The sequence below is a fragment of the Salvelinus alpinus genome, chromosome 8, assembly GCF_045679555.1.
Source record: "Salvelinus alpinus chromosome 8, SLU_Salpinus.1, whole genome shotgun sequence".
In the NCBI taxonomy this organism is placed as follows: domain Eukaryota; kingdom Metazoa; phylum Chordata; class Actinopteri; order Salmoniformes; family Salmonidae; genus Salvelinus; species Salvelinus alpinus.
This window is the reverse complement of record NC_092093.1, coordinates 376,878-403,008: the sequence shown is the minus strand read 5'-3', so window position 1 is coordinate 403,008 and position 26,131 is coordinate 376,878. Positions and strand designations below refer to the sequence as shown.

At 44.7% G+C, this 26,131-nt stretch overlaps 1 protein-coding gene across 1 annotated transcript; it reads right to left on the bottom strand.

Annotated features, from left to right (window-relative positions):
- On the bottom strand, positions 1 to 24,839 carry hadhb (hydroxyacyl-CoA dehydrogenase trifunctional multienzyme complex subunit beta). Its single transcript, XM_071412381.1, has 16 exons — positions 24,707 to 24,839; positions 24,010 to 24,084; positions 16,491 to 16,532; positions 16,302 to 16,398; positions 16,180 to 16,224; positions 15,861 to 15,960; positions 15,681 to 15,768; positions 10,280 to 10,467; positions 8,630 to 8,810; positions 8,110 to 8,231; positions 7,901 to 7,980; positions 7,761 to 7,808; positions 7,559 to 7,646; positions 4,566 to 4,640; positions 1,310 to 1,474; positions 1 to 1,223 (listed from the first exon to the last, which is right to left on the bottom strand). The coding sequence occupies exons 2-16, from the start codon at positions 24,077 to 24,079 to the stop codon at positions 1,188 to 1,190; spliced, it is 1,425 nt and encodes a 474-aa protein (XP_071268482.1). The 5' UTR covers positions 24,080 to 24,084; positions 24,707 to 24,839; the 3' UTR covers positions 1 to 1,187.
- Between the last annotated feature and the right edge of the window lie 1,292 nt (positions 24,840 to 26,131).

The following is a 26,131-nucleotide window of genomic DNA, read 5'->3' as shown; positions in this document are numbered from 1 at the left end:
GAACATTTATGGGATCTTTAATTTCAGCTGATGCGGGTATTTATTTCAGTGTACATTTGCTGCTGCACTACGAACACACAGCGACACAATGGTAGGGACTATCTGAGCTGGGGTCACTGATAAGATATTGTCTCAACGCAGCCTTGAAATATGCACGAACAGTGTCCAGGAGCCAAATTCATTTGGATGGACTCCTTCATTCTTGTAGAGCATTTTCGCTTTCCAAAAAGATGTCAAAGTAAACTATAAAACTCTGCCAACAGAGCTAGTAGTCTGAAGCCAGTAGCCTGCTGGATTTCACAGCCGTGGCCCAGAGACGTTACAGGGCCCCAAATAAATGGCCTCTTTTTAGAATCTTTCAGAGAGCAGTTACTTGAAGCATAGCTGATTGGTCAGACCAACGTTGGACAGTCCACGGGTGCTTCCTGTTTAAAGTTTCTGCATGTAGGTGGGAGGAGCAGAATGGAGGCGTGATGGGATTTACCGACGGGAAGGTGTTGAAGCCACCCCAGAAAGGAGAGCTCATGATGCATGGCACGGGAGATGTGTGGATTCCTCCATTCTACAGGTGTGATCAACAGACAGCTGCTAACCAGAACAGAAGCTTTAGGCTTGTTACAGCACAACAACCTTCTATGAAGAAAATGTTGCTTTAGATGTCAAACTTTTTCATGGTAATGGAGGTTACAATTTTACAAAACACAGAAAATAAATGACTAATCTATTATGGGAAGCTGTAGACTAGTTCTATTTTTTAATTAAATCATTGTAATAACACATTAATGTGTAAGAAAACAAAAACATATCATGTTGATCTGATCAGGGTGCATCTCAAAGTCTAATGGCTTCTCCTCCATCTGATAAGAACACAGCTGATGGTAGTTGTCCACCGTGATGCCGACTAAGAACTTCCTTTCATGAGGAGAGGAAATGAGGCCACAGACTATGGAGAACACCCCACTGTTACATTACTGGCTGTGTGAATGCTACAGCAGTGTTGTACCCTAACAGCAAGGCAACCTAAAACTCTGCTATAATTTACACCCACTCTCCTCCACACAAACACATGCCCTAACCCAACCAGGCACAGTGGTGTTAGTATGTACAATCTGATAATGTGGGTGTTATTCCACTCTGTATGTGTACAGTCTTCTCCTGCATCATCTCAGTCCTCCCAGAATCCTGTTCTACTGTGGGTATGCTTCGATCACCATCGCATGGCCCTGAAACACACAGGTACGATGACTTTACTGTCCATTACATTGAATTAACTGGAAGCGTGTGTTGGTGTAGTGTGAAAGTGTGTTACCTGTCCACCCGCAGCACATGCAGCCACCAGTCCATACTGGCCCCCCTCCTTCTGCAGACGGTGTGCTACCGTGGTTACCAGACGGCAGCCGGTGGCTCCAAACGGATGACCAAGAGACAGACTGCCCCCCCACAGGTTAAACTTCTCCATGGCAGGGGCCCCCACCTAATCACACAGTCAGCAGAGTTAGGGGAAGGAACATCTCTGCTGGACAGACTATGGAAACAAATGGTACTGTAGATCTGGCATGATACAACGGGACATAATGAACAGATCCCATTTCACAGGGTTAGTCGTGAGATAATGAACAGATCACCATTCCACAGGGTTAGTCGTGAGATAATGAACAGATCACCATTTCACAGGGTTAGTCGTGAGATAATGAACAGATCACCATTTCACAGGGTTAGTCGTGAGATAATGAACAGATCCCCATTCCACAGGGTTAGTCGTGAGATAATGAACAGATCCCCATTCCACAGGGTTAGTCGTGAGATAATGAACAGATCCCCATTCCACAGGGTTAGTCGTGAGATAATGAACAGATCACCATTCCACAGGGTTAGTCGTGAGATAATGAACAGATCACCATTCCACAGGGTTAGTCGTGAGATAATGAACAGATCCCCATTCCACAGGGTTAGTCGTGAGATAATGAACAGATCACCATTTCACAGGGTTAGTCGTGAGATAATGAACAGATCACCATTCCACAGGGTTAGTCGTGAGATAATGAACAGATCCCCATTCCACAGGGTTAGTCGTGAGTTAATGAACAGATCCCATTCCACAGGGTTAGTCGTGAGATAATGAACAGATCACCATTTCACAGGGTTAGTCGTGAGATAATGAACAGATCCCCATTTCACAGGGTTAGTCGTGAGATAATGAACAGATCCCCATTCCACAGGGTTAGTCGTGATATAATGAACAGATCACCATTTCACAGGGTTAGTCGTGAGATAATGAACAGATCCCATTTCACAGGGTTAGTTGTGAGATAATGAACAGATCACCATTTCACAGGGTTAGTCGTGACATAATGAACAGATCCCATTTCACAGGGTTAGTCGTGAGATAATGAACAGCATTATTTCTGCTTCTTAGGACAGATCACCATTTCACAGGTGTTCGCATCTTTCGAATTTTGGAAGTGGAGGGGACACTTGGCCCCTAACATGCAAAGAAAGGGTGGAGCTCTTTGTTCCAGTTTCGATCTCTTCTCTTAAACACTCTGTAACTTTGGCAACGACGCATTTAACCCTCCCGCTTTGGGCTGGATTTGTCATCATGCATAATCTATGAGCAAATTTACTGTTTTACCTCAATTGGTTTCAAACTAGGGATTTTGTGGCCAACTTATCTTGAAGCTGTGCAGCACAATTTTTCCTAAGTTTTCCCCATGTGAGCAAACCCCTTAGCAACTAGAGTTCCAGCCAATGAGCTTCAGCCGCCTGCCATTTGAGTGACAGCTGGCGAGATGAAAACACAGCAGAGAGAAAGCAATGCCGTGCTGCACAGATATGTAGTGTGTGATTATCAGGACGGTTTGGGCTTTTGAGTGATACTTTCAGGACTATAAAGCAGATCTTCCGGAAAGTCTAACACACATGTACCCTGAACTTAATTGAGCATTTGACCAATTACACAAGGCTTTAGTTGTGGGTTAACAGAGATTAGGAATGGGGAAAACCTGTTGTAAACAGAACGTGGATGAGGCAGAAACAACTCTGAAACCCACTATATTTCCTACCTTGTAAACTCAGCAAATAAATAAACATCCTCACTGTCAACTGCGTTTATTTTCAGCAAACTTAACATGTGTAAATATTTGTACGAACATAAAAAGATTCAACAACTGACAAACTGAACAAGTTCCACAGACATGTGACTAACAGAAATGGAATAATGTGTCTCTGAACAAAGGGGAGGTCAAAATCAAAAGTAACAGTCTGGTGTGGCCACCAGCTGCATTAAGTACTGCAGTGCGTCTCCTCATGGACTGCACCAGATTAGCCAGTTCTTGCTGTGAGATGTTACCCCACTCTTCCACCAAGGCACCGGCAAGTTGCCGAACATTTCTGGGGGGAATGGCCGTAGCCCTCACCCTCCGATCCAACAGGTCCCAGACGTGCTCAATGGGATTGAGATCCGGGCTCTTCGCTGGCCATGGCAGAACACTGACATTCCTGTCCTATCACGCACAGAACGAGCAGTATGGCTGGTGGCATTGTCATGCTGGAGGGTCATGTCAGGATGAGCCTGCAGGAAGGGTACCACATGAGGGAGGAGGATGTCTTCCCTGTAACACACAGCGTTGAGATTGCCTGCAATGACAACAAGCTCAGTCCGATGATGCTGTGACACACCACCCCAGACCATGACGGACCCTCCGCCTCCAAATCGATCCCGCTCCAGAGTACAGGCCTCGGTGTAAAGCTCATTCCTTCGACGATAAACACGAATCCGACCATCACCCCTGGTGAGACAAAACCGCGACTCGTCAGTGAAGAGCATTTTTTGCCAGTCCTGTCTGGTCCAGCGACGGTGGGTTTGTCCCCATAGGCGACGTTGTTGCCGGTGATGTCTGGTGAGGACTTGCCTTACAACAGGCCAACAAGCCCTCAGTCCAGCCTCTCTCAGCCTATTGCGGACAGTTTGAGCACGGATGGAGGGATTGTGCGTTTCTGGTGAAACTCTGGCAGTTGTTGTTGCCATCCTGTACCTGTCCCGCAGGAGTGATGTTCAGATGTACCGATCCTGTGCAGGTGTTGTTACACGTTGTCTGCCACTGCGAGGACGATCAGCTGTCCATCCTGTCTCCCTGTAGCACTGTCTTAGGCGTCTCACAGTACGGACAGTGCAATTTATTGCCCTAGCCACATCTGCAGTCCTCATGCCTCCTTGCAGCATGCCTAAGGCACGTTCACGCAGATGAGCAGGGACCCTGGGCATCTTTCTGGTGGTGTTTTTCAGAGTCAGTAGAAAAGCATCTTTAGTGTCCTATGTTTTCGTAACTGTGACCTTAATTGCCTACCGTCTGTAAGCTGTTAGTGTCTTAGCGACCGTTCCACTGGTGTATGCTCATTAATTGTTTATGGTTCATTGAACAAGCATGGGAAACTGTGTTTAAACCTTTTACAATGGAGATCTGTGAAGTTATTTGGATTTTTTTTTAATTCTCTTTGAAAGACAGGGTCCTGAAAAAGAAACGTTTCTTTTTTTCCTGAGTATATATATATAGTTAATATTTTACCTTGGCCTTCCGTCCCATGTAGGTCTGTGCAAACCAGTCTGAATCCAACGCTTTCAGGTTAGCCATGATCTGGCCCTGTTAACAAACACACAGCAGTGTTACTATAGATAAGAGGGGAAACATTGAGTCCTGGTATAGAACAGAGCAGTGAACTCAATATCACACAATCAGTACGTTGTCAAATCTAAACATCTAAATCCAATCGAATTTCACCCCGAATACAACACAGACTTAACAGAAAAATGCTTAAACTTTTAGGTGCAGAGTTCAACAATAATAATAGAAAATACACAAGAATGGAGCTACAGTTGAAGCCGGAAGTTTACATACACCTTAGCCAAATACATTTAAACTCAGGTTTCGCAATTCCTGACAATTAATCCTAGTAAAAATTCCCTGTCTTAGGTCAGTTAGGATCACCACTTTATTTTAAGAATGTGAAATGTCAGAATAATAGTAGAGAGAATGATTTATTTCAGCTTTGATATATTTAGTCACATTCCCAGTGGATCAGAAGTTTACATACACTCAATTAGTATTTGGTAGCATTGCCTTTAAATTGTTTAACTTGGGTCAAACGTTTTGGGTAGCCTTCCACAAGCTTCCCACAATAAGTGATTTTTGGCCCATTCCTCCTGACAGAGCTGGTGTAACTGAGTCAGGTTTGTAGGCCTCCTTGCTCGCACATGCTTGGGGAACACAAATGTTCTATTCGATTGAGGTCAAGGCTTTGTGATGGCCACTCCAATACCTTGACTTTGTTGTCATTAAGCCATTTTGCCACAACTTTGGAAGTATGCTTGGGGTCATTGTCCATTTGGCAGACCCATTTGCGACCAAGCTTTAACTTCCTGTCTGATGTCTTGAGATGTTGCTTCAATATATCCACATAATTTTCCTCCCTCATGATGCCATCTATTTTGTGAAGTGCACCAGTCCCTCCTGCAGCAAAGCACCCCCACAACATGATGCTGCCACCCCCGTGCTTCACGGTTGGGATGGTGTTCTTCGGCTTGCAAGCCTCCCCCTTTTTCCTCCAAACATAACGATGGTCATTATGGCCAAACAGTTCTACTTTTGTTTCATCAGACCAGAGGACATTTCTCCAAAAAGTACGATCTTTGTCCCCATGTGCAGTGGCTTCTTCCTTGCTGAGCGGCATTTCAGGTTATGTCGATATAGGACTCGTTTTACTGTGGATATAGATACTTTTGTACCTGTTTCCTCCAGCATCTTCACAAGGTCCTTCGCTGTTGTTCTGGGATTGATTTGCACTTTTCACACCAAAGTACGTTAATCTCTAGGAGACAGAATGTGTCTCCTTCCTGAGCGGTATGACGGCTGCGTGGTCCCATGGTGTTTATACTTGCGTACTATTGTTTGTACAGATGAACGTGGTACCTTCAGGCGTTTGGAAATTTCTCCCAAGGATGAACCAGACTTGTGGAGGTCTACAATTTTTTCCCCCAGAGGTCTTGGCTGATTTCTTTAGATTTTCCCATGATGTCAAGCAAAGAGGCACTGAGTTTGAAGGTAGACCTTGAAATACATCCACAGGTACACCTCCAATTGACTCATGATGTCAATTAGCCTATCAGAAGCTTCTAAAGCCAACCCTAACCCAAAACCAGATCAATGGGGAGCTACAGTACCAGTCCAAAGTTTTAGAACATCTACTCATTCAAGGGTTTCTTATTTTTACTATTTTCTACATTGTAGAAAATAATGGAATCATGTAGTAACCAAAAAAAGTGTTAAATTCAAATATACTTTATATTTGAGATTCTTCAAAGTAGCCACCATTTGCCTTGATGACAGCTTTGCACACACCTCATAAGGTATTTGAGGTAGATATGTACATGAAGGCAGGGTAAAGTGACTAGGCATCAGGATAGATAAGAGTCAAATAAAGAACAGCATATGAATAGTGTGAAAGTGTGTCAAATCAAATTGTACTGGTCACATGCACGTATGTGTTTGTGAGAATGTGTGAGGGAGGGAGTGACAGTGTAGTGTGTATAGAAAGTAGTGTGTGAGAGAGGGAGTGACAGTGTAGTGTGTATAGAAAGTAGTGTGTGAGAGAGGGAGTGACAGTGTAGTGTGTATAGAAAGTAGTGTGTGAGAGAGGGAGTGACAGTGTAGTGTGTATAGAAAGTAGTGTGTGAGAGAGGGAGTGACAGTGTAGTGTGTATAGAAAGTAGTGTGTGAGAGAGGGAGTGACAGTGTAGTGTGTATAGAAAGTAGTGTGTGAGAGAGGGAGTGACAGTGTAGTGTGTATAGAAAGTAGTGTGTGGGTGTAGGGTCAGTACAGCTAGTTCTGGTACCATTAAGATGTTCTGGGCAAGACGAAAGAAGCTGATCATGGACTTCAGTTAAAGGCGGGCCGAACAGGCACCCATTAACATAGACGGGACTGTAGTGGAGCGGGTCGAGAGTTAAGTTCCTTAGTGTCCACATCACCAACGAACTATCATGGTCCAAACACACCAAGACAGTCGCGAAGAGGGCACGACAACATATTTTCCCCCTCAGGAGACTGAAAAGATTTTGCATGGGTCCCCAGATTCTCAAAAAGTTCTACAGCTGCACCATCGAGAGCATCCTGACCAGTTGCATCACCGCCTGGTATGGCAACTCTCAGCATTTGACCTTGAGGCGCTACAGAGGGTAGTTCGTTCTGCCCAGTACATCACTGGGGTTGAGGTTCCTGCCATTCAGGACCGGTGCATTTGCCATACCAAGGGGTGATGCAGCCAGTCAAGATGCTCTCGACGGTGTAGCTGGAGGATCTGAGGGTCCATGCCAAATCTTTAACCTCCTGAGGGAGAAGAGGCGCTGCCATGCCATCTTCATGACTGAGTTGGTGTGCGGGGACCATGTCAAGTCCTTAGTGATGTGGACACTGAGGAACTGGAAGGATCTAGATCTTATACTGAGCTCCACAAAGGAGAGCCAACATGTAGAATACACACACACACGACAGAGTTACTCACGGCAAAGGCCTCATGGAACTCGAAGACATCGATGTCATCCATAGTCAACCCTGCACGTGCCAGAACTTTCGGGGTTCCATATGCTGGCCTGAAGAGGAGAAACAAACTCATGACCTCGTCATCATCCTCCTCTAAGGTTATATAGAGCATAGAGCTACTATAGCTGTGTTAAAGTTCAGGTCTGTATGTCCGGGTTACTCACCCAAGCAGCAGCTGGTCTTTGGGGTCCTGAGACACGAACACAAAGTCTCTGTAGAACACACACAGCAGATATACAACACACGACTACACTGCAGATACGTTTATGTAGTATAGTGAAGTATAAGAGTACCAATACAGTACCTGAGGTAGGCTTTGGGCTTGTATCCCATGGCCAGGGCTTTCTCTTCTGACATGATGAGGACAGCTGATGCACCATCCGTCTGAGGAACACAATTTAAACTCAGTCATTTGAGGTGTTGAGTAACAGTTCTGTGTGTGTGTGTGTGTATATATATATATGTGTGTGTGTGTGTGTGTGTGTGTGTGTGTGTGTGTGTGTGTGTGTGTACCAGAAAGGAAGAGTTAGCAGCAGTAACAGTGCCATGAGGTTTGATAAAGGCAGGTTTCAGTTTGGCCAGCTGTTCCATGGAGGATGGCCGGATCCCGTTGTCCTTGGTGACCATGTCACGACCTACACACAAACAATATTTGTGATCATCAAAGCAGTCATAGAATGCTCTGTTTGATGCAGGGGTTGCCAAACGTTTTCACTTAGGTCCCCCCTTCCATCATCATCATCATTTCCCCCCCCATTTTAGAAATTGCCCCATGTGCATTTTAACATGCCCCAGTTTGGTAACCACTGGCATGGATTAACTAACCCGCTGGTCACTAGTCTCTCCAACACCCTAAAACCACCATGTGTCACCATGGTTACCTGGCACCTTGAAGCTGATGACGTCACTGAGGAGTCCTGCATCCTGAGCCCGTTTGGCTAGTGTGTGGCACCTTACCTGGCACCTTGAAGCTGATGACGTCACTGAGGAGTCCTGCATCCTGAGCCCGTTTGGCTAGTGTGTGGCACCTTACCTGGCACCTTGAAGCTGATGACGTCACTGAGGAGTCCTGCATCCTGAGCCCGTTTGGCTAGTGTGTGTGATCGTAGAGCGAACTCATCCTGCTCCAGCCGGGTCACTCCGAACGCCGCCGCAAGACGGTCCGCACTGTGACCCATCGTCTCTGCCGTGGAAAACTCTGCTACCGCAGGCAGCTAAACACACACATTATGTAAAAACACTATACAGCGCCTTCAGGAAGTATTCAAACCCCTTGACGTTTTCCACTTTGTTAAGTTACAGCCTTAAATAAAACTACAAAACTGAAATATCACATTTACATAAGTATTCAGACCCTTTACTGAGTACTTTGTTGAAGCACCTTAGGCAGCGATATAGCCTCGAGTCTTGGTATGACGTGACAAGCTTGGCACACCTGTATTTGGGGAGTTTCTCCCATTCTTCTCTGCAGATCCTCTGAAGCTCCGTCAGGTTGGATGGGGAGTGTCGCTGCACAGCTATTTTCAGGTCGCTCCAGAGTTGTTCGATCAGATTCAAGTCCGGGCTCTGGCTGGGACACTCAAGGACATTGAGACTCCTGCATTGTCTTGGCTGTGTGCTTAGGGTCGTTGTCCTGTTGGAAGGTGAACCTCGCCCCGGTTTGACGTCCTGAGCAGGTTTTCATCAAGGATCTCTCTGTACTATGCTCTGTTCATCTTTCCCTTGATCCTGACTAGTCTCCCAGTCCCTTCCGCTGCAAAACATCCCCACAGCATGACGCTGCCAACACCATGCTTCACCGTAGGGATGGTGCCAGGTTTCCTACAAGTGACGCTTGGCATTCAGGCCAAAGAGTTAAATTTTGGTTTCATCAGACCACAGTTCCTCATGATCCAAGCAGGCTGTCATGTGCCTTTTACTGAGGAGTGGCTGCCATCTGGCCACTCTACCATAAAGGCCTGATTGGTGGAGTGCTGCAGAGATGGTTGTCCTTCTGGAAGGTTCTCCCATTTCCACATTGGAACTCTGTCAGAGTGACCATCGGATTCTTGGTCACCTCCCTGAGCCTTAGTGATTCCAAACTTCTTCCATTTAAGATTGATGGAGGACACTGTTCTTGGGCACCTTCAATGCAGCAGACATTTTTTGTACCCTTCCCCAGATCTGTGCCTCGACACAATCTCGTCTTGGAGCTCTACGGACAATTCCTTCGACTGATGGCTTGGTTTTTGCTCTGACATGCACTGTCAACTGTGGGACCTTACATAGACAGGTGTGTGCCTTTCCAAATCATGTCCAATCAATTGAATTTACCACAGGTGGACTCCAATCAAGTTGTAGAAATATCTCAAGGATGATCAATGGAAACAGGATGTACTGGAGCTCGAGTCTCATAGCAAAGACTGAATACTTACGTAAATAAGGATCCGTTTTTATTTTTAATACATTTACAGAAATGTCTAAACCTGTTCACACTTGTTATTATGGGGTATTGTGTGTAGATCGCTGAGGATTTTTATGTATTTAACACATTTTAGATTAAGGCTTTAACGTAACAAAATGTGGAGACAGTCAAGGGGTCTGAATACTTTCCGAAGGCTCTGTATAAAATACACATATACACAAATGACAGTCACACAAATTAATTTCCTGAAGTTGTAGACACGTGATATACATAACACACCTCGGGTGTGAGATGAGCCATCCTGATAGAGCCTATAAGGCTGAGGCGTTGTCCGAGGGTCTTCGCTCTGTTCAGAGCCAACATGGTCTTCCTCATCTTCCTGCTGTGACGAATAGGAACGTCCGACATAAACTCCACCCCTCCAGCAACTATAGTATCACACTGGCCTGATGTGATCAGCCCCACACCTACAACACACACACACACAGTTACTATAGTATCACACTGGCCTGCTGTGATCAGCCCCACACCTACAACACACACACACACAGTTACTATAGTATCACACTGGCCTGCTGTGATCAGCCCCACACCTACAACACACACACATACAGTTACTATAGTATCACACTGGCCTGCTGTGATCAGCCACACAACACACAGACTAGTATGTGGCCATCAATACAGACCGGTACCTGTGGCCATCATGTAATCACTTTGAGCCCCTGTACCAGCTGTCTTTGCCAGGGGACTTGGGTATTCCATCTATGGCAGTGGATGCCTCTCCAGCTACCTCTCCCTGTCCTAGTCAATCAACTGCCTGGGCACTTCCTGGACCACCTCCGCCGTGCTCTCTGGATCGGTAGGATAGTCAGTTTTACAAGGGTATGTTGGCAGCATGAGTGAAGGAAGCTTTTTTGTGAAATAGGAAGCCGATTCTAGATTTAATTTTGGATTGGAGATGCCTAATGTGAGTATGGAAGGAGAGTTTACAGTCTAACCAGACACCTAGGTATTTGTAGTTGTCCACATCAGTCAGAACCGTCCAGAGTAGTGATGCTAGTCGGGCGGGAGGGTGCGGGCAGCGATCGGTTGAAAAGCATGCATTTAGGTTTACTTGCATTTAAGAGCCGTTGGAGGCCACGGAAGGAGAGTTGTATGGCATTGAAGCTCGTTGAGGTTTTTTAACATAGTGTCCAAAGAAGGGCCAGATGTATACAGAATGGTGTCGTCTGCGTAGAGATGGCTCAAGGAATCACCAGCAGCAAGAGCGACATCATTGATGTATACAGAGAAAAGAGTCTGCCCGAGTATTGAACCCTGTGGCACCCCCATAGAGACTGCCAGAGGTCCGGACAACAGGCCCTCCGATTTGACACACTGAACTCTATCTGAGAAGTAGTTTGTGAACCAAGCGAGGCAGTCATTTTAGAAACCAAGGTATTGAGTCTGCCAATAAGAATGCGGTGATTGACAGAGTCGAAAGCCTTGGCCAGGTTGATGAAGACGGCTGCACAGTATTGTCTTTTATCGATGACGGTTTTGGACCTTGAGCTTTGCTGAGGTGCACCCGTGACCAGATCCGAAAACAGATTGCCGATGTGATTGGAGAAGGCATGGTGGAATTTCAAATGGTCGGTGATCTGTTGCTAAAATCTTCGAAAGGAAAGTTAAGGCAGGGCAGGATAGATATAGGTCTATAATAGTTTGGGTCTAGAGTGTCTCCCCCTTTGAAGAGGGGGATGACCGCAGCAGCTTTCCAATCTTTGGGGATCTCAGACGATATGAAAAAGGGGTTGAATAGGCTAGTAATAGGTGTTTCAACAATTTCTGCGGATAATTTTAGAAAGAGAGGGTCCAAATTGTCTAGCCAGGCTGATTTGTGGGGGTCCAGATTTTGCAGCTCTTCCAGAACATCAGCTGTCTGGATTTTGGTGAAGGAGAAGCGGGGGAGGCTTGGGCGAGTTGCTGCTGGGGGTGCTGAGATGTTGGCCGGGGTAGGGGTAGCCAGGAGGAAAGCATGGCCAGCCGTAGAGAAATGCTTATTGAAATTTGCGATTATCGTAGATTTATCGGTGGTGACAGTGTTTCCTAGTCTCAGTGCAGTGGGCAGCTGGGAGGAGGTGCTCTTATTCTCCATGGACTTTAGTGTCACAGAACTTTTTGGAATTAGTGCTACAGGATGCAAATTTCTGTTCGAAAAAGTTAGTCTTAGCTTTCCTAACTGCCTGTGTATATTGGTTCCTGACTTCCCCGAAAAGTTGCATATCGCGGGGGCTAATCGATGCTAATGCAGAACACCACAGGATGTTTTTGTGCTGGTCAAGGGCAGTCAGGTCTGGGGTGAACCAAGGGCTATATCTGTTCTTAGTTCTACATTGTTTAAATGGGGCTTATTTAAGATGGTGAGGAAAGCACTTTTAAAGAGCAACCAGGCATCCTCTACTGACGGGATGAGGTCAATATCCTTCCAGGATACCAGGGCCAGGTCGATTAGAAAGGCCTGCTCGCTGAAGTGTTTTTTACATGCCAAATGGCAAGATAAGCACGACAGCAACAAACGCCGACATTACACATCCGAACAAATTATGAAAGACCAGAATTGTAATTTTGAATTCTGTAAAATGAGTGTGGAAGAAACATGTATTGTTGTCCATCAGCAATGACAAGGGATCTGACAATCTGGATGGAAAATGACTGAGGATAATAGCAGACGACAAGCCACCGGCTCTGACAATCTGGATGGAAAATGACTGAGGATAATAGCAGACGATATTGCCACTCCTATTTGCAACGTCTTCAATTCAAGCCTACGAGAAAGCATGTGCCCTAAAGTCATTCCACTACCTAAGAATAGTAAAGCCCCCTTTACTGTCTCAAATAGCCACCAATCAGCCTGTTACCAACCCTTTGTAGAAGTGTTTTTTGACTAGGCACAATGCTATTTTACAGTAAACAAATTGACAGACGTTCAGCACTCTTATAGGGAAGGACATTCAACAAGCACAGCACTTACACAAATGACTGATGATAAAAATATTGTGGGGGCTGTTTTGTTAGACTTCAGTGCAGCTTTTGACATAGATCAGGTCTGCTGCTGGGAAAACGTATGGCTTTACACCCCCTGCTATAATGTGGATAAAGAGTTACCTGTCTAACAGAACACAGAGGGTGTTCTTTAATGGAAGCCTCTCCAACATAATCCAGGTAGAATCAGGAAATCCCCAGGGCAGCTGTCTAAGCCCCTTTTCTCAATCTTTACTAACGACAGGCTATGAGCCAGTGTCCATGTACGCGGATGACTCAACACGTCAGCTACTGAAATGACTGCAACAGTCAACAAAGAGCTGCAGTTAGTTTGAGTGGGTGGCAAGAAATAAGTTAGGCCTAAATATTTCTTAAACTAAAAGCATTGCATTTGGGACAAATCATTTCATTAAGCCTCAACTAAATCTTTTAATAAATGCTTGGAGTAACCCTGGATTGTAACCTGTCATGGTCAAAACATAGACACAACAGGAGCGAAGATGGGGAGAAGTCTGTCCATAATAAAGCGCTACTCTACCTTCTTAACAGCACTATCAACAAGGCAGGTCCTACAGGCCCTAATTTTGACACACCTGGACAACTGTTCAGTCGTGTGGTCAGGTGCCACAAAAAGGGACTCAGGAAAATTATAACTGGCTGGTCCTTGGATGTACACAGAGCCAATATTAATAATACGCATGTCAATCTCTCCTCCACTTTCAGCCAGGAGAGATTGACTTCATCTACTTGTTATTTATGAGAAGTATTGACATGTTGAAAGCACTGAGCTGTCTGTTTGAACTACTAGCACACAGCTCAAACTCCCATGTATACTCCACAAGACTAGAAGAGACCTCTGGTGGCATCTTCTAGAGGTTGACCGATTAATCGGAATGGCCGAATTCATAACAATCGGAAATCGGTATTTTTGGGGCGCCGATTTTGCCAATATATAACTTTAACTAGGCAAGTCAGTTAAGAACACATTCTTATTTTCAATGACGGCCTAGGAACGGTGGGTTAACTGTCTTGTTCAGGGGCAGAATGACAGATTTTCACCTTGTCAGCTCGGGGGATCCAATCTTGCAACCTTACAGTTAACTAGTCCAACGCTCTAACCACCTGATTACATTGCACTCCACGAGGAGCCCGCCTGCTACGCGAATGCAGTAGAAGCCAAGGTAAGTTGCTAGCTAGCATTAAACTTAACTTAAAAAAACAATCAATTAATCATAATCACTAGTTAACTACACATGGTTGATGATATTACTAGTTTATCTAGCGTGTCCTGGGGGATGATTTAACAAAAGTGCGAAAAAAGCACAATCGTTGGACGACTGTACCTAACCATAAACATCAATGCCTTTCTTAAAATCAATACACAGAAGTATATATATTTTTAAACCTGCATATTTAGCTAAAAGAAATCCAGGTTAGCAGGCAATATTAACCAGGTGAAATTGTGTCACTTCTCTTGCGTTCATTGCACGCAGAGTCAGGGTATATGAAACAGTTTGGGCCGCCTGGCTCATTGCAAACTAATTTGCCAGAATTGTACGTAATTATGACATAACATTGAAGGTTGTGCAATGTAACAGGAATATTTAGACTTATGGATGCCACCCGTTGGATAAAATACCGAACTGTTCCATATTACACTGAAATAAACGTTTTGTTTTCGAAATGATAGTTACCGGATTTGACCATATTAATGACCTAAGGCTCGTATTTCTGTGTGTTATGTTATAATTAAGTCTATGATTTGATAGAGCAGTCTGACTGAGCGATGGTAGCAGCAGCAGGCTTGTAAGCATTCATTCAAACAGCACTTTCCTGCGTTTTGCCAGCAGCTCTTCGCAAGCACAGCGCTGTTTATGACTTCAAGCCTATCAGCCTAATGTCTGGTGTAACCGATGTGAAATGGCTAGCTAGTTAGCGGGGTGCGCGCTAATAGCATTTCAAACGTCACTCGCTCTGAGACTTGGGAGTAGTTATTCCCCTTGCTCTGCAAGGGCTGCGGCTTTTGTGGAGCGATGGGTAACGCTGCTTCGAGGGTGGCTGTTGTCGATGTGTTCCTGGTTCGAGCCCAGGTAGGGGCGAGGGACGGAAGCTATACTGTTACACTGGCAATACTAAAGTGCCTATAAGAACATCCAATAGTCCAACAGATCTTGTGTTCTTGTAGATATGTGGTAGTAGAGTAGATGCCTGAGGGTACACAATGTATTATGAAATCTGTTATGAAAGTATTATAATGTATATCTGCCTAAATGTTGCTGGACCCCAGGAAGAGTAGCTGCTGCCTTGGCAGGAACTAATGGGGGTCCATAATAAACCCCAGGAAGAGTAGCTGCTGCCTTGGCAGGAACTAACGGGGATCCATAATAAACCCCAGGAAGAGTTGCTGCTGCCTTGGCAGGAACTAATGGGGATGCATAATAAACCCCAGGAAGAGTAGCTGATGCCTTGACAGGAACTAATGGGGATCCATAATAAACCCCAGGAAGAGTAGCTGCTGCCTTGGCAGGAACTAATGGGGATCCATAATAAACCCCAGGAAGAGTAGCTGCTGCCTTGGCAGGAACTAATGGGGATCCATAATAAATACAAAAATCACAGACCGATACCTGTGGTCATTATTAGAGACTGGTACCTGTTGTCATAGCGACGTTGGAGGAGATGCAGGCCATGGTGACGGTGTGAGATGGGATCTTATCAGAGAAGCCTGCTCCCAATGAAGCCTGGAAAACACATACACTCACTCTGAATACGTGTGACAGGGAAGGGGGTGGAGTGTGTGTATATAACGTGTGTGTGTGTAACGTATGTGTACCTCTCTAGCCACGTTGCTGGTCTTGACCTCCTGGATGACGGTTCCATAGATGATGTAATCTACTGCATCCTTAGGGAGACTGGTTTTATGCAGCAGACCCCTACAGACACCCCAGTGAGAACGTGTGTATTAAGAGATGTCATTTATTAGGATCCCCATTAGCGACAGCTAGTCTTACCGGGGTCCAACGACGAACAGAAAAAACCATTACATCCATTTATTTTTTATGTTAAGCATCTATCAGTACATACACAGAACGAGCAGGTCACATGGGGGAGAGGCGTTGTGAGATGATGTGTATAGAACAGAGATGACTTACTGCAGCGCTGCTCTGGCAAGGTCATGGGGCATCAGATCAGCATATCTGGAAAAACACACATTTTGAACACACAAGACACATTTTCAACCCCTCCCACCCCAAACCTATGCTCCCAGCCTTACGTGGTTCCTGAGAGGAGGAAAGGTGTCCTGACTCCTTCCACCAGAACTATGTTCTTCACTCCAGGTTTAGCCAATGTCTTCTTACTCTTAGTCTGGACTGGACACACACAGACAAAGAAAATATAGTAGACGGTGTGTGACGTCACGAGCTCAGGGCAGCGATCTCAAAGTGTGAGTGTAGACTCTTACCCTGGGCATGGAGCTGGACTGATGTACTGAGGGAGCGGGTTGCTGTAGAGAAAACAGTCAGAGTGAGTGACAAGGGCTGACCCCATTTTGTCAATTTTTTGGGGGTCAAAAATGTCATTTTTAATTTATGGCACACGATCCACGCCCGTCTGAGAGGACTAATCCATTGAAGGCCACAGGGAAGGCACACCAGTAGTAGCCTACATTTACCGTTAATTACCATCATTTATCTACAATGTTTCATTGGTTACAGTCATTTCTGTTAATGCATTCTATATATCATTCCAGTCTTACCGTTGTCATCGTAGGAGTGGACACGTTGTTTAGGGGGCACAGCCTAGGCTACACCTGAGAAACAGGTTTCGGTTCATTTACGAGTTGTCTATTTATTAATTGTCTCTTGTTTGGAGCGCACCTGTCAATCTTAAGGACACGCACCTGATTACGCATAGAAGTAGTCCTAGTCTAACTGGCCTGCGCGAAAATGTAGGTCTATAGAAATGCCCACCTCGGGATCCGATACTATTTCTGATTGAGAAACTCACCCTCCAGACATTATTTCCTAAAGGTCTAAATGAAATGCCTATGTATGTTGTGAATTTGAACATGAATTATGCCCCCATTTCAGATTACTGTTTTTCGTACGATGTACCCAATGATTGCTCGGTAGGTTGACGTCCTCACTGTGGTTTTACAGACGTGTTTAATACGTCTTATTTACACACTTTAATATTTATGAAATGCATATTGTTATATTTGGTAGCATGTGTTTTTCCTTCGCCTCCAACCCCATTCGATGCGTGGAACGGATGTGGGTGTGGCTAGGTCTACATCAGGGTGCTAATTTAAAACTCACAAAAGCTCTGACGAAGGCCGTGAAGCCAATACGTAAAGCTCTGACGAAAGCCGTGAGGCCAATACGTAAAGCTCTGACGAAGGCCCCGAGGCCGATACGTAAAGCTCTGACGAAGGCCGCGAGGCCGATACGTAAAGCTCTGACGAAGGCCCGGAGGCCGATACGTAAAGCTCTGACGAAGGCCGATACGTAAAGCTCTGACGAAGGCCCCGAGGCCGATACGTAAAGCTCTGACGAAGGCCCGGAGGCCGATACGTAAAGCTCTGACGAAGGCCGATACGTAAAGCTCTGACGAAGGCCCGGAGGCCGATACGTAAAGCTCTGACGAAGGCCATGAGGCCGATACGTAAAGCTCTGACGGAGGCCGATACGTAAAGCTCTGACGAAGGCCGATACGTAAAGCTCTGACGAAGGCCGATACGTAAAGCTCTGACGAAGGCCCCGAGGCCGATACGTAAAGCTCTGACGAAGGCCATGAGGCCGATACGTAAAGCTCTGACGAAGGCCCGGAGGCCGATACGTAAAGCTTATTAAAGATCAGTGATACTATCAAGAACTGAGTGCGGTTTCCTTCATCTTGTTCAACTGTTACCATGGCACCTGCAAAAAAGATTGCTCAGATGTGCGAGTGCCTTTAGAATTTTGATCGAGAAACTCGAGGTGGTGAATTAAGTCATTTTTTCAACAAGTTAAAAAGTCAATTTTTACATCCGTTGAGAATGACAAGAGTTCCTCAACGTAGCCCATTAGAAACATCTTTCCAGATCTCTCCCTTTCCATGACCACTCCGCATGAAACAGGAAGTAATGCTCTGACACAGTGGAAACAGGCTGATTACTTATCCAAATAACATACAGCTGTGTCTGTCCAGAGCCAGAAACTGGGGGCAGAATATTTGACACAATGTTGCTAGTGCACTAGCACAAGCTCTGGGCAGGCCCAAGTTAATACAATGTCTCAAGTTCCTTGCAGACAGGCCATGCATAGCCAATGTGATTTAGAAGATATTTATGTTTATCAGAATATTTTCAACCTGCAATGTTTTTATTTGTTGGTTTTATGTAGGCTATTTTTACATAGTTGGGAAAAATTGAAATACTAGTCGATGTAAATACAATTGCCTTGTCATACTTATTGTTCTATAGGTTCATTTGCGTAATTTTGTGATATGAAGTTGCAGTACGTGTATTTTCTTTAGTCGTCATGTATCTTATTTATCACAGCAGATGCTACAGAGCCTAGCAGGCTATGAGTGGAATAATACCTCATTCTGGACCGCTGGATGTTGGAGTGAAACATGTTCTTCGCACTAGAACCGCCAAGACAGTCAATCTGACAGTTTTCAATAACTTACTTTAAAAAACACCTGAACCCACCTGTCCCTGACTTCTAAATATGCATATTTTACACTAGCAGTACCTTGAGATAAATATCATAAAATACAAACACTGAGCATTTCATCCTCAAAGCGCAATGAGTCAAAATGATAATTTGCATATGTAAATAGTCAGACTTCAAGGAGTACCGATAGCCACCAGTAAATCCAACTAGAAAAGCCTCGTTGGACTAAGGTCTAAGGCAGGGGTCTCCAACTCATTCCATGGAGGGCTTAGTGTCTGCTGGTTTTTCCCTTCCAATTAAAACCTAGACAACCAGGTGAGAGGAGTTCTAATTAGTGACCTTGATTGATGAAGTTAAAGGGAGGCGTGAAATCCCGCAGGCACTCGGCCCGCCGTGGAATGAGTTTGACACAAGTGCTCCAAAGTAAAACTAGAAAATTAAATGTAAATATTTGAAAGAGCATAATAAGAGAAAAAGTGTAAAATAAATTGTACTTGTCGAGTGCCTAAAGCATATGCGTTGGAACAGTTTTTTTATAACAAAACCAGTGAAGGCTCCTCAGAGGACGAAGGGAAGACCATCCTCAGGGAATTTAATAAAAACAAAAATAGTGAAACGTAGGTTTACAGAAGCCTCAACATCACTGTGGTAGCACATTGGTATAGCGGAGGATAGCTTTTATCCGTCCTCCTCTGGGTACATTGACTTCAATAGAAAACCTAGGAGGCTCGTGTTTCTCACCCCCGTCCATAGACTTACACAGTATTTATGACAACTTGCAGAGGACGTCTTCCAACCTATCAAGAGCTCTTGCAGCTTGAAATGACATGTTGTCCACCCAATCAAAGGATCAGAGAATTATTCTAGTACTGAAAGCATAAGCTACAGCTAGCTAACACTGCAGTGCACTGCATAACATGAGGTGAGCAGTTGACTCAGAGAAAGACAATAGTTCAATTAATTTCTTAAAATGAAGAAGCATGAGACAGCTAGCTATATTTTGTTTTATGCAGCTAGTTTAGCCTACTCCGACACCTGGTTCAAACAAAGACGGATGCTATGTTAGCTGGCTATCCAACACTGGAACTCTTCCAAGGCACGGTAAGCTTTTGGTTTTATTAATTTATTGCCATCGGGGCCCGCCGGTGTAACTGCTTACTGTGACTGTACTGCATGACTGCAGCGGATTTACTAACACGTTAGAGTAGCTACACTATATATATATATATACAAAAGTATGTGATCACCCCCTCAATTTGTGGATTCACCTATTTCAGCTACACCTGTTTGACAGGTGTATAAAATCAAGCAACCAGCCATACAACCTCCATAAACAAACATTGGCAGTAGAATGGCCTTATTGAACAGCTCAGTGACTTTCAACGTGGCCTTTCTAACAAGTCAGATTGTCATCAAATTACTGCCCCACTAGAGCTGCCCCGGTCAACTGTAAGTGCTGCCCCGGTCAACTGTAAGTGCTGCCCCGGTCAACTGTAAGTGCTGCCCCGGTCAACTGTAAGTGCTGCCCCGGTCAACTGTAAGTGCTGCCCCGGTCAACTGTAAGAGCTGCCCCGGTCAACTGTAAGAGCTGTTATTATGAAGAAGTGGAACCGTCTAGGAGCAACAACGGCTCAGCAGCGAAGTGGTAGACCACACAAGCTCACAGAACAGGACCACCAAGTACTGAAGCACTTAGCGTGTAAAAACCGTCTGTCCTCGGTTGAAACACTCACTACCGAGTTTCAAACTGCCTCTGGAAGCAACGTCAGCAGAAGAACTGTTCGTCGGGAGCTTCATGAAATGGGTTTCCATGGCTGAGCATCCTCACACAAGCCTAAGCTCACCATGCGCAATGCCAAGTGTCGGCTGGAGTGATGTAAAGCTCACCGCCATTGGACTCTGGAGCAGTGGAAACGCAAAATTTGGAGTGATGAATCACGCTTCACCATCTGGCAGTCCGACAGAAAAATCTGAGTTTGGCGCATGCACTACCTGACACTACCTGACCCAATGCAGAGCCAACTGTAAAGTTGACCGACCTCACTAATGCTCATGGCTGAATGGAAGCAAGTCGCTGAAGCAATGTTCCAACATCTAGTGGAAAGCCTTCCCAGAAGACTGGAGGCTGTTATAGCAGTAAAGTGGGACCAACTCAATATTAATACCCATGAGCAGGTGTCCACATACTTTTGGTAATGTAGTGTATATTGACAATGATGTAGGCTGTGTGTAGCGGTTATGATATGAAGGTTTGGCTTGGAGGGGTTCCCACAAGGTCACAGAAAGCTGATGTGTTATGCACTGAAATCCAGAAGCAAAGCGAAAAGGTGAGAGCTTGTAGATGCGAGAAAGAATTATACAACGAGCAAAATGAACATTCTGTTTGTATGTGGCTGTTATGAAAGTGAACTGTGTGAGATCAGGGGTGCATTCATTCCGTCGATTCTGAAAAACTTTTCTTAAAAACGGAAGCATACCCGAATTTGCTGTTGGACTAACGATTACACCTTAGATCAGCTAGATGCAGGCAAAAGTGTGCAAGGTGGCGTTTAATGTGTTACCATCTGTCAACTTGATTCCGCTAATTTCTCTAGACCTACGTTGTAAACTTTCATTCATAGGCCAGGTTGTATCAACCTCATGATGGGTATAGGGAACATTAGAGTATCATGTAGTAACCTAAACCTGTCAATGTTACATTGAGCTGGGTGAATGGAATATGAATGACAGTCATCCAATACGCTGTAATAGAAATAAGACAATGCCCATTAAAAAAATGTACTATTTGTCCTCATTTTAAAACGGCACCGACCGCTACTGGACTAAAAATACCCAAACCACCAAGGCGCACGTTGAGCAAGACGCTCAATGAAAAAACTAGCAGTAGCCTAAACATCAGCGGTTTGTGAAGTGAAAATCCGCACAAAAGCAATAATACCATTATAATGAATGTGTCGATATGACAGCAGTCACTTACTGGACATCATTTGTGGCCTCGCTCATGCTTACAGTGTGGTGTGGGTTCATGCAAAACAGTCACCACAAGTCACTTTCACGCAACACTTTTCAAACATGTCGATTGCAGCTAAAACAGGTGTTGTGGGTTCTGTTCTAAGTGAATCTGCCCACCTGGCAGTTGCTCCTCCCCCTGGGAGCTGGGTTGCTCCTCCCCCTGGGAGCTGGGTTGCTCCTCCCCCTGGGAGCTGGGCGCAACTTGTCTCTTATGGAATCTTTGCTGCTGCCTTGACCCTCATGTGTCTCTCCTGTAGGCCCTATGTTCTCCTGTAGGCCCTATGTTCTCCTGTAGGCCCTATGTTCTCCTGTAGGACCTATGTTCTCCTGTAGGACCTATGTTCTCCTGTAGGCCCCATGTTCTCCTGTAGGCCCCATGTTCTCCTGTAGGCCCCATGTTCTCCTGTAGGCCCTATGTTCTCCTGTAGGACCCATGTTCTCCTGTAGGACCCATGTTCTCCTGTAGGCCCTATGTTCTCCTGTAGGCCCTATGTTCTCCTGTAGGCCCTATGTTCTCCTGTAGGCCCTATGTTCTCCTGTAGGCCCTATGTTCTCCTGTAGGCCCTATGTTCTCCTGTAGGCCCTATGTTCTCCTGTAGGCCCTATGTTCTCCTGTAGGCCCCATGTTCTCCTGTAGGCCCCATGTTCTCCTGTAGGCCCCATGTTCTCCTGTAGGCCCCATGTTCTCCTGTAGGCCCCATGTTCTCCTGTAGGCCCCATGTTCTCCTGTAGGACCCATGTTCTCCTGTAGGACCCATGTTCTCCTGTAGGACCCATGTTCTCCTGTAGGACCCATGTTCTCCTGTAGGCCCTATGTTCTCCTGTAGGCCCTATGTTCTCCTGTAGGCCCTATGTTCTCCTGTAGGCCCTATGTTCTCCTGTAGGCCCTATGTTCTCCTGTAGGACCTATGTTCTCCTGTAGGCCCTATGTTCTCCTGTAGGCCATCTCCTGAAGCAGCCCCCTATCCACAGACGGGACAGCAGTTGAGAAGGTGAAAAGCTTTAAGTTCCTCGGCGTACACATCACTGACAATCTGAAATGGTCCACCCATACAGACAGTGTGGTGAAGGCGGCGCAAAATCTCCTCTTCAACCTCAGGACGTTGAAGAAATTCGGCTTGGCCCCGAAGACCCTCAAACTTTTACGGAGGCACAATTGAGACCATCCCGTCAGTCTAGATCACCGCCTGATATGGCAACTGCACCGCCTGCAACCGCAGGGCTCTCAAATTTTGTGCACAAATTTGTTTACATCCCAGTTAGAGAGGATTTCTCCTTTGCCAAGATAATCCATCCACCTGACAGGTGTGGCATATCAAGAATCTGATTAAATTGCATGATCATTACACAGATGCAACTTGTGCTCGGGACAATAAAAGGCAACTTTAAACTGTGCAGCTCTCACAACAGAATGCCACAATTGTCTCAAGTTGAGAGAGTGTGCAATAGGTATGCTGACTGAAGGAAAATCCAATAGAGTTATTGCCAGAGAATTGAATGTTAATATTTCTCCCATAAGCCTCCTCTAACGTCGTTTCAGAGAACTTGGCAGTACATCGAACCGGCTTCACAACAACTTCAGCTCAGGACCGTCTTCACCTGTGGGATCATCTGGGGGGGGGGGGTGGGGGGTGCTGTGGAGCATTTCTGTCTGTAATAAAGCCCTTGTGTGTGGAATAACTCATTCTGATTGGGTGGCCCTGGTGGGTCTGGCTCCCCAGTGGGTGGGTCTGGCTCCCCATTGGCTGGCCGATTGAATTCATTCTTATGTAAATCAGTAAATTCTTTAAAATTGTTACATTTACTTTCGTCAGTATATAAGGCAAAATGAAACATTTGTTCACAAAAAATATTGTTCTCACATAGTGTTATGTAACACTGTAAATTATAGGAATTTGTGGTTTTGGGTGGATTTTTCCTTTACATTTAGTTTTGGCATCTTTTACTTTCAGTTTTGTACTCTAGCTTTAAACAATATTTTTGGTTATGTAAAATATATTTCACAGCAGTTTAAATGTCATAAACTGAAATTAGGCAAAGCATTACAATTTTAGCAACCGGGAAATGGCGGCACGATTTCTACATAGTGCATCTTTATTCCCCCTCTTTAAAAATGTTCAACAAAAATGTCATCTGTCACATATGGACATGCTTGCAGGAGGTGTGCTATTTAGAATGATGTTTTCCCACGAATTGCATTAATGCCCTAACGCATATGGGTCCGGTAAATGTCTCAAATGTCTGATCAATTCATATGCCGCTGGCCACTTGTCCAAAACCCTGTTTGGTGTGTGTGTGTGTGTGTCTCACCATACTGTACAGCCCAGGCAGGGTTGACTGGAGGACAGCACCGTAGAGAGTTCATCAACATGGACGCCATTTTATCTGTCAACACAAACAATGTGGTCCATATCAATAGAGTAGGAAGTGCAGTAATCCAGTAGTTTTGCCCTACAGCTACTATGAACACGATGAGTTGAACATAACCTGGATGTGACGCAGTAGCCACTCTACAGAGACTGACGCATGTTGCGGTTAAAGCTACTTCGTAACTGTAGTTTCTATAATGTGTTGATTTACTGTGTGTTATAGATATGGAGATTATGATGACAGAGAACCACTGAGGTAACGTTATAGGATTTAACCTACTAGACATTACAACCAGCCCCACCCTCAACCCAGCGGTGACCCTTCACCCAGATCCCCTTCCAGAGAATGACAAGGGCAGAGTGTGACGAGACACGGTCTAACCCTGTACACACCAACGCTAGCGGGACTTCATTAATTCACAGCCACCCAACATCACACAAAAAACACACAACATACAGATTATGGGTTAATTAACTAGCTGGCTAATTAGCTAGCTAGTATACATTCCGTAGCTAGAGCGTTAAACGAGTCTTGCCAGTTTCTGGCAGCATGTGGTTGGGCAAACATTGTTAGTAGGTGTAGTTAAATGTATCCCAATGTTGCATTAAAGTTGGTTAGTGCAACTAACGCTCTTTACCTGTAACTTTAATCTGTCTCCCGGCAGAGCACTCCTGTCGGTATGTCTCTCTGGCGTCTGTGCCTGAATCAGATGCTAACTATAAAACCGCTTGTGTTCTAAGGACCCTTAAAGGGTTTTGGTTGTCCTAAGAGAAGCCCAATTTAAAGCGTGGAAAACTCATGAGGTATGAAACCTATTTTTACCTTTCACTGGAGATAATATCATAAAATCTAACTAAAGATTTACAAAAATTTTACTTTTCACTAATTCAACGAAAATATATTAATACATTTCTTAACGGCGCTCTTTCGTCTCCTCTCTGAGTTGTAAACGGGTCCTTCTCACACTTGACACCACAGATAAAACAATGAGCCAGATATTTCAACAGATGTAAAAATATGAAGCATCCGGTTGATGTTTACACTCACTACCAAATATGGTGATGAGAGGATGCCCAGTGGCGAAGGTGGAGCAAGATGGATTAAAAGGCCTACATTCTGCAAATGTTCTCATCGATGGCACATTTAATCTCCATACAATTTTCTGATTCCTTCCAAAAAAAAAATCTTTAACAGAGTAGACTGCGTTTTAGAATCAGTAACAAACAGAGTGGATTGCGTTTTGTAGACTTTACCCGTTGCAAAAGGTTATTAGAAATGTAGTTGTTTAGCAGGAGTGCTAGGGCGAATTGCAGTGGTAGAAAAGTACCCAATTGTCACACTTCAGTAAAAATAAAGATACCTTAATAGAAAATGAGTCAAGTAAAAGTGAAAGTCACCCAGTAAAATACTACTTGAGGAAAAGTCAAATTAGTTGGCTTTAAATATACGTAAGTATCAAAAGTAAATGTAAAAGTATAAATCATTTCAAAGTCCTTATACAGTTGAAGTCAGAAGTTTACATACACCTCAGCCAAATACATTTAAACTCAGTTTTTCACAATTCCTGACATTTAATCCTAGTAAAAATTCCCTGTCTTAGGTCAGTTAGGATCACCACTTTATTTTAAGAATGTGAAAGGTCAGAATAATAGTAGAGAGAAATATTTATTTCAGCTTGTATTTCTTGAGTCACATTCCCAGTGGGTCAGAAGTTTACATAAACTCAATTAGTATTTGGTAGCATTGCCTTTAAATTGTTTAAGTTGGGTCAAATGTTTTGGGTCGCCTTCCACAAGCAAATAAATTAGGTGAATTTTAGCCCATTCCCCCTGAAAGAGCTGGTGTAATTTTTATTTTACCTTTATTTAACTAGGCAAGTCAGTTAAGAATAAATTCTTATTTTCAATGACGGCCTACGAACAGTGGGTTAACAGTGGGTTAACGACAGATTTCTACCTTGTCAGCTCGGGGATTCAATCTTGCAACCTTTCGGGTTACAAGTCCAATGCTCTAACCACTAGGCTACCTGCCGCCACTGAGTCAGGTTTGTAGGCCTCCTTGC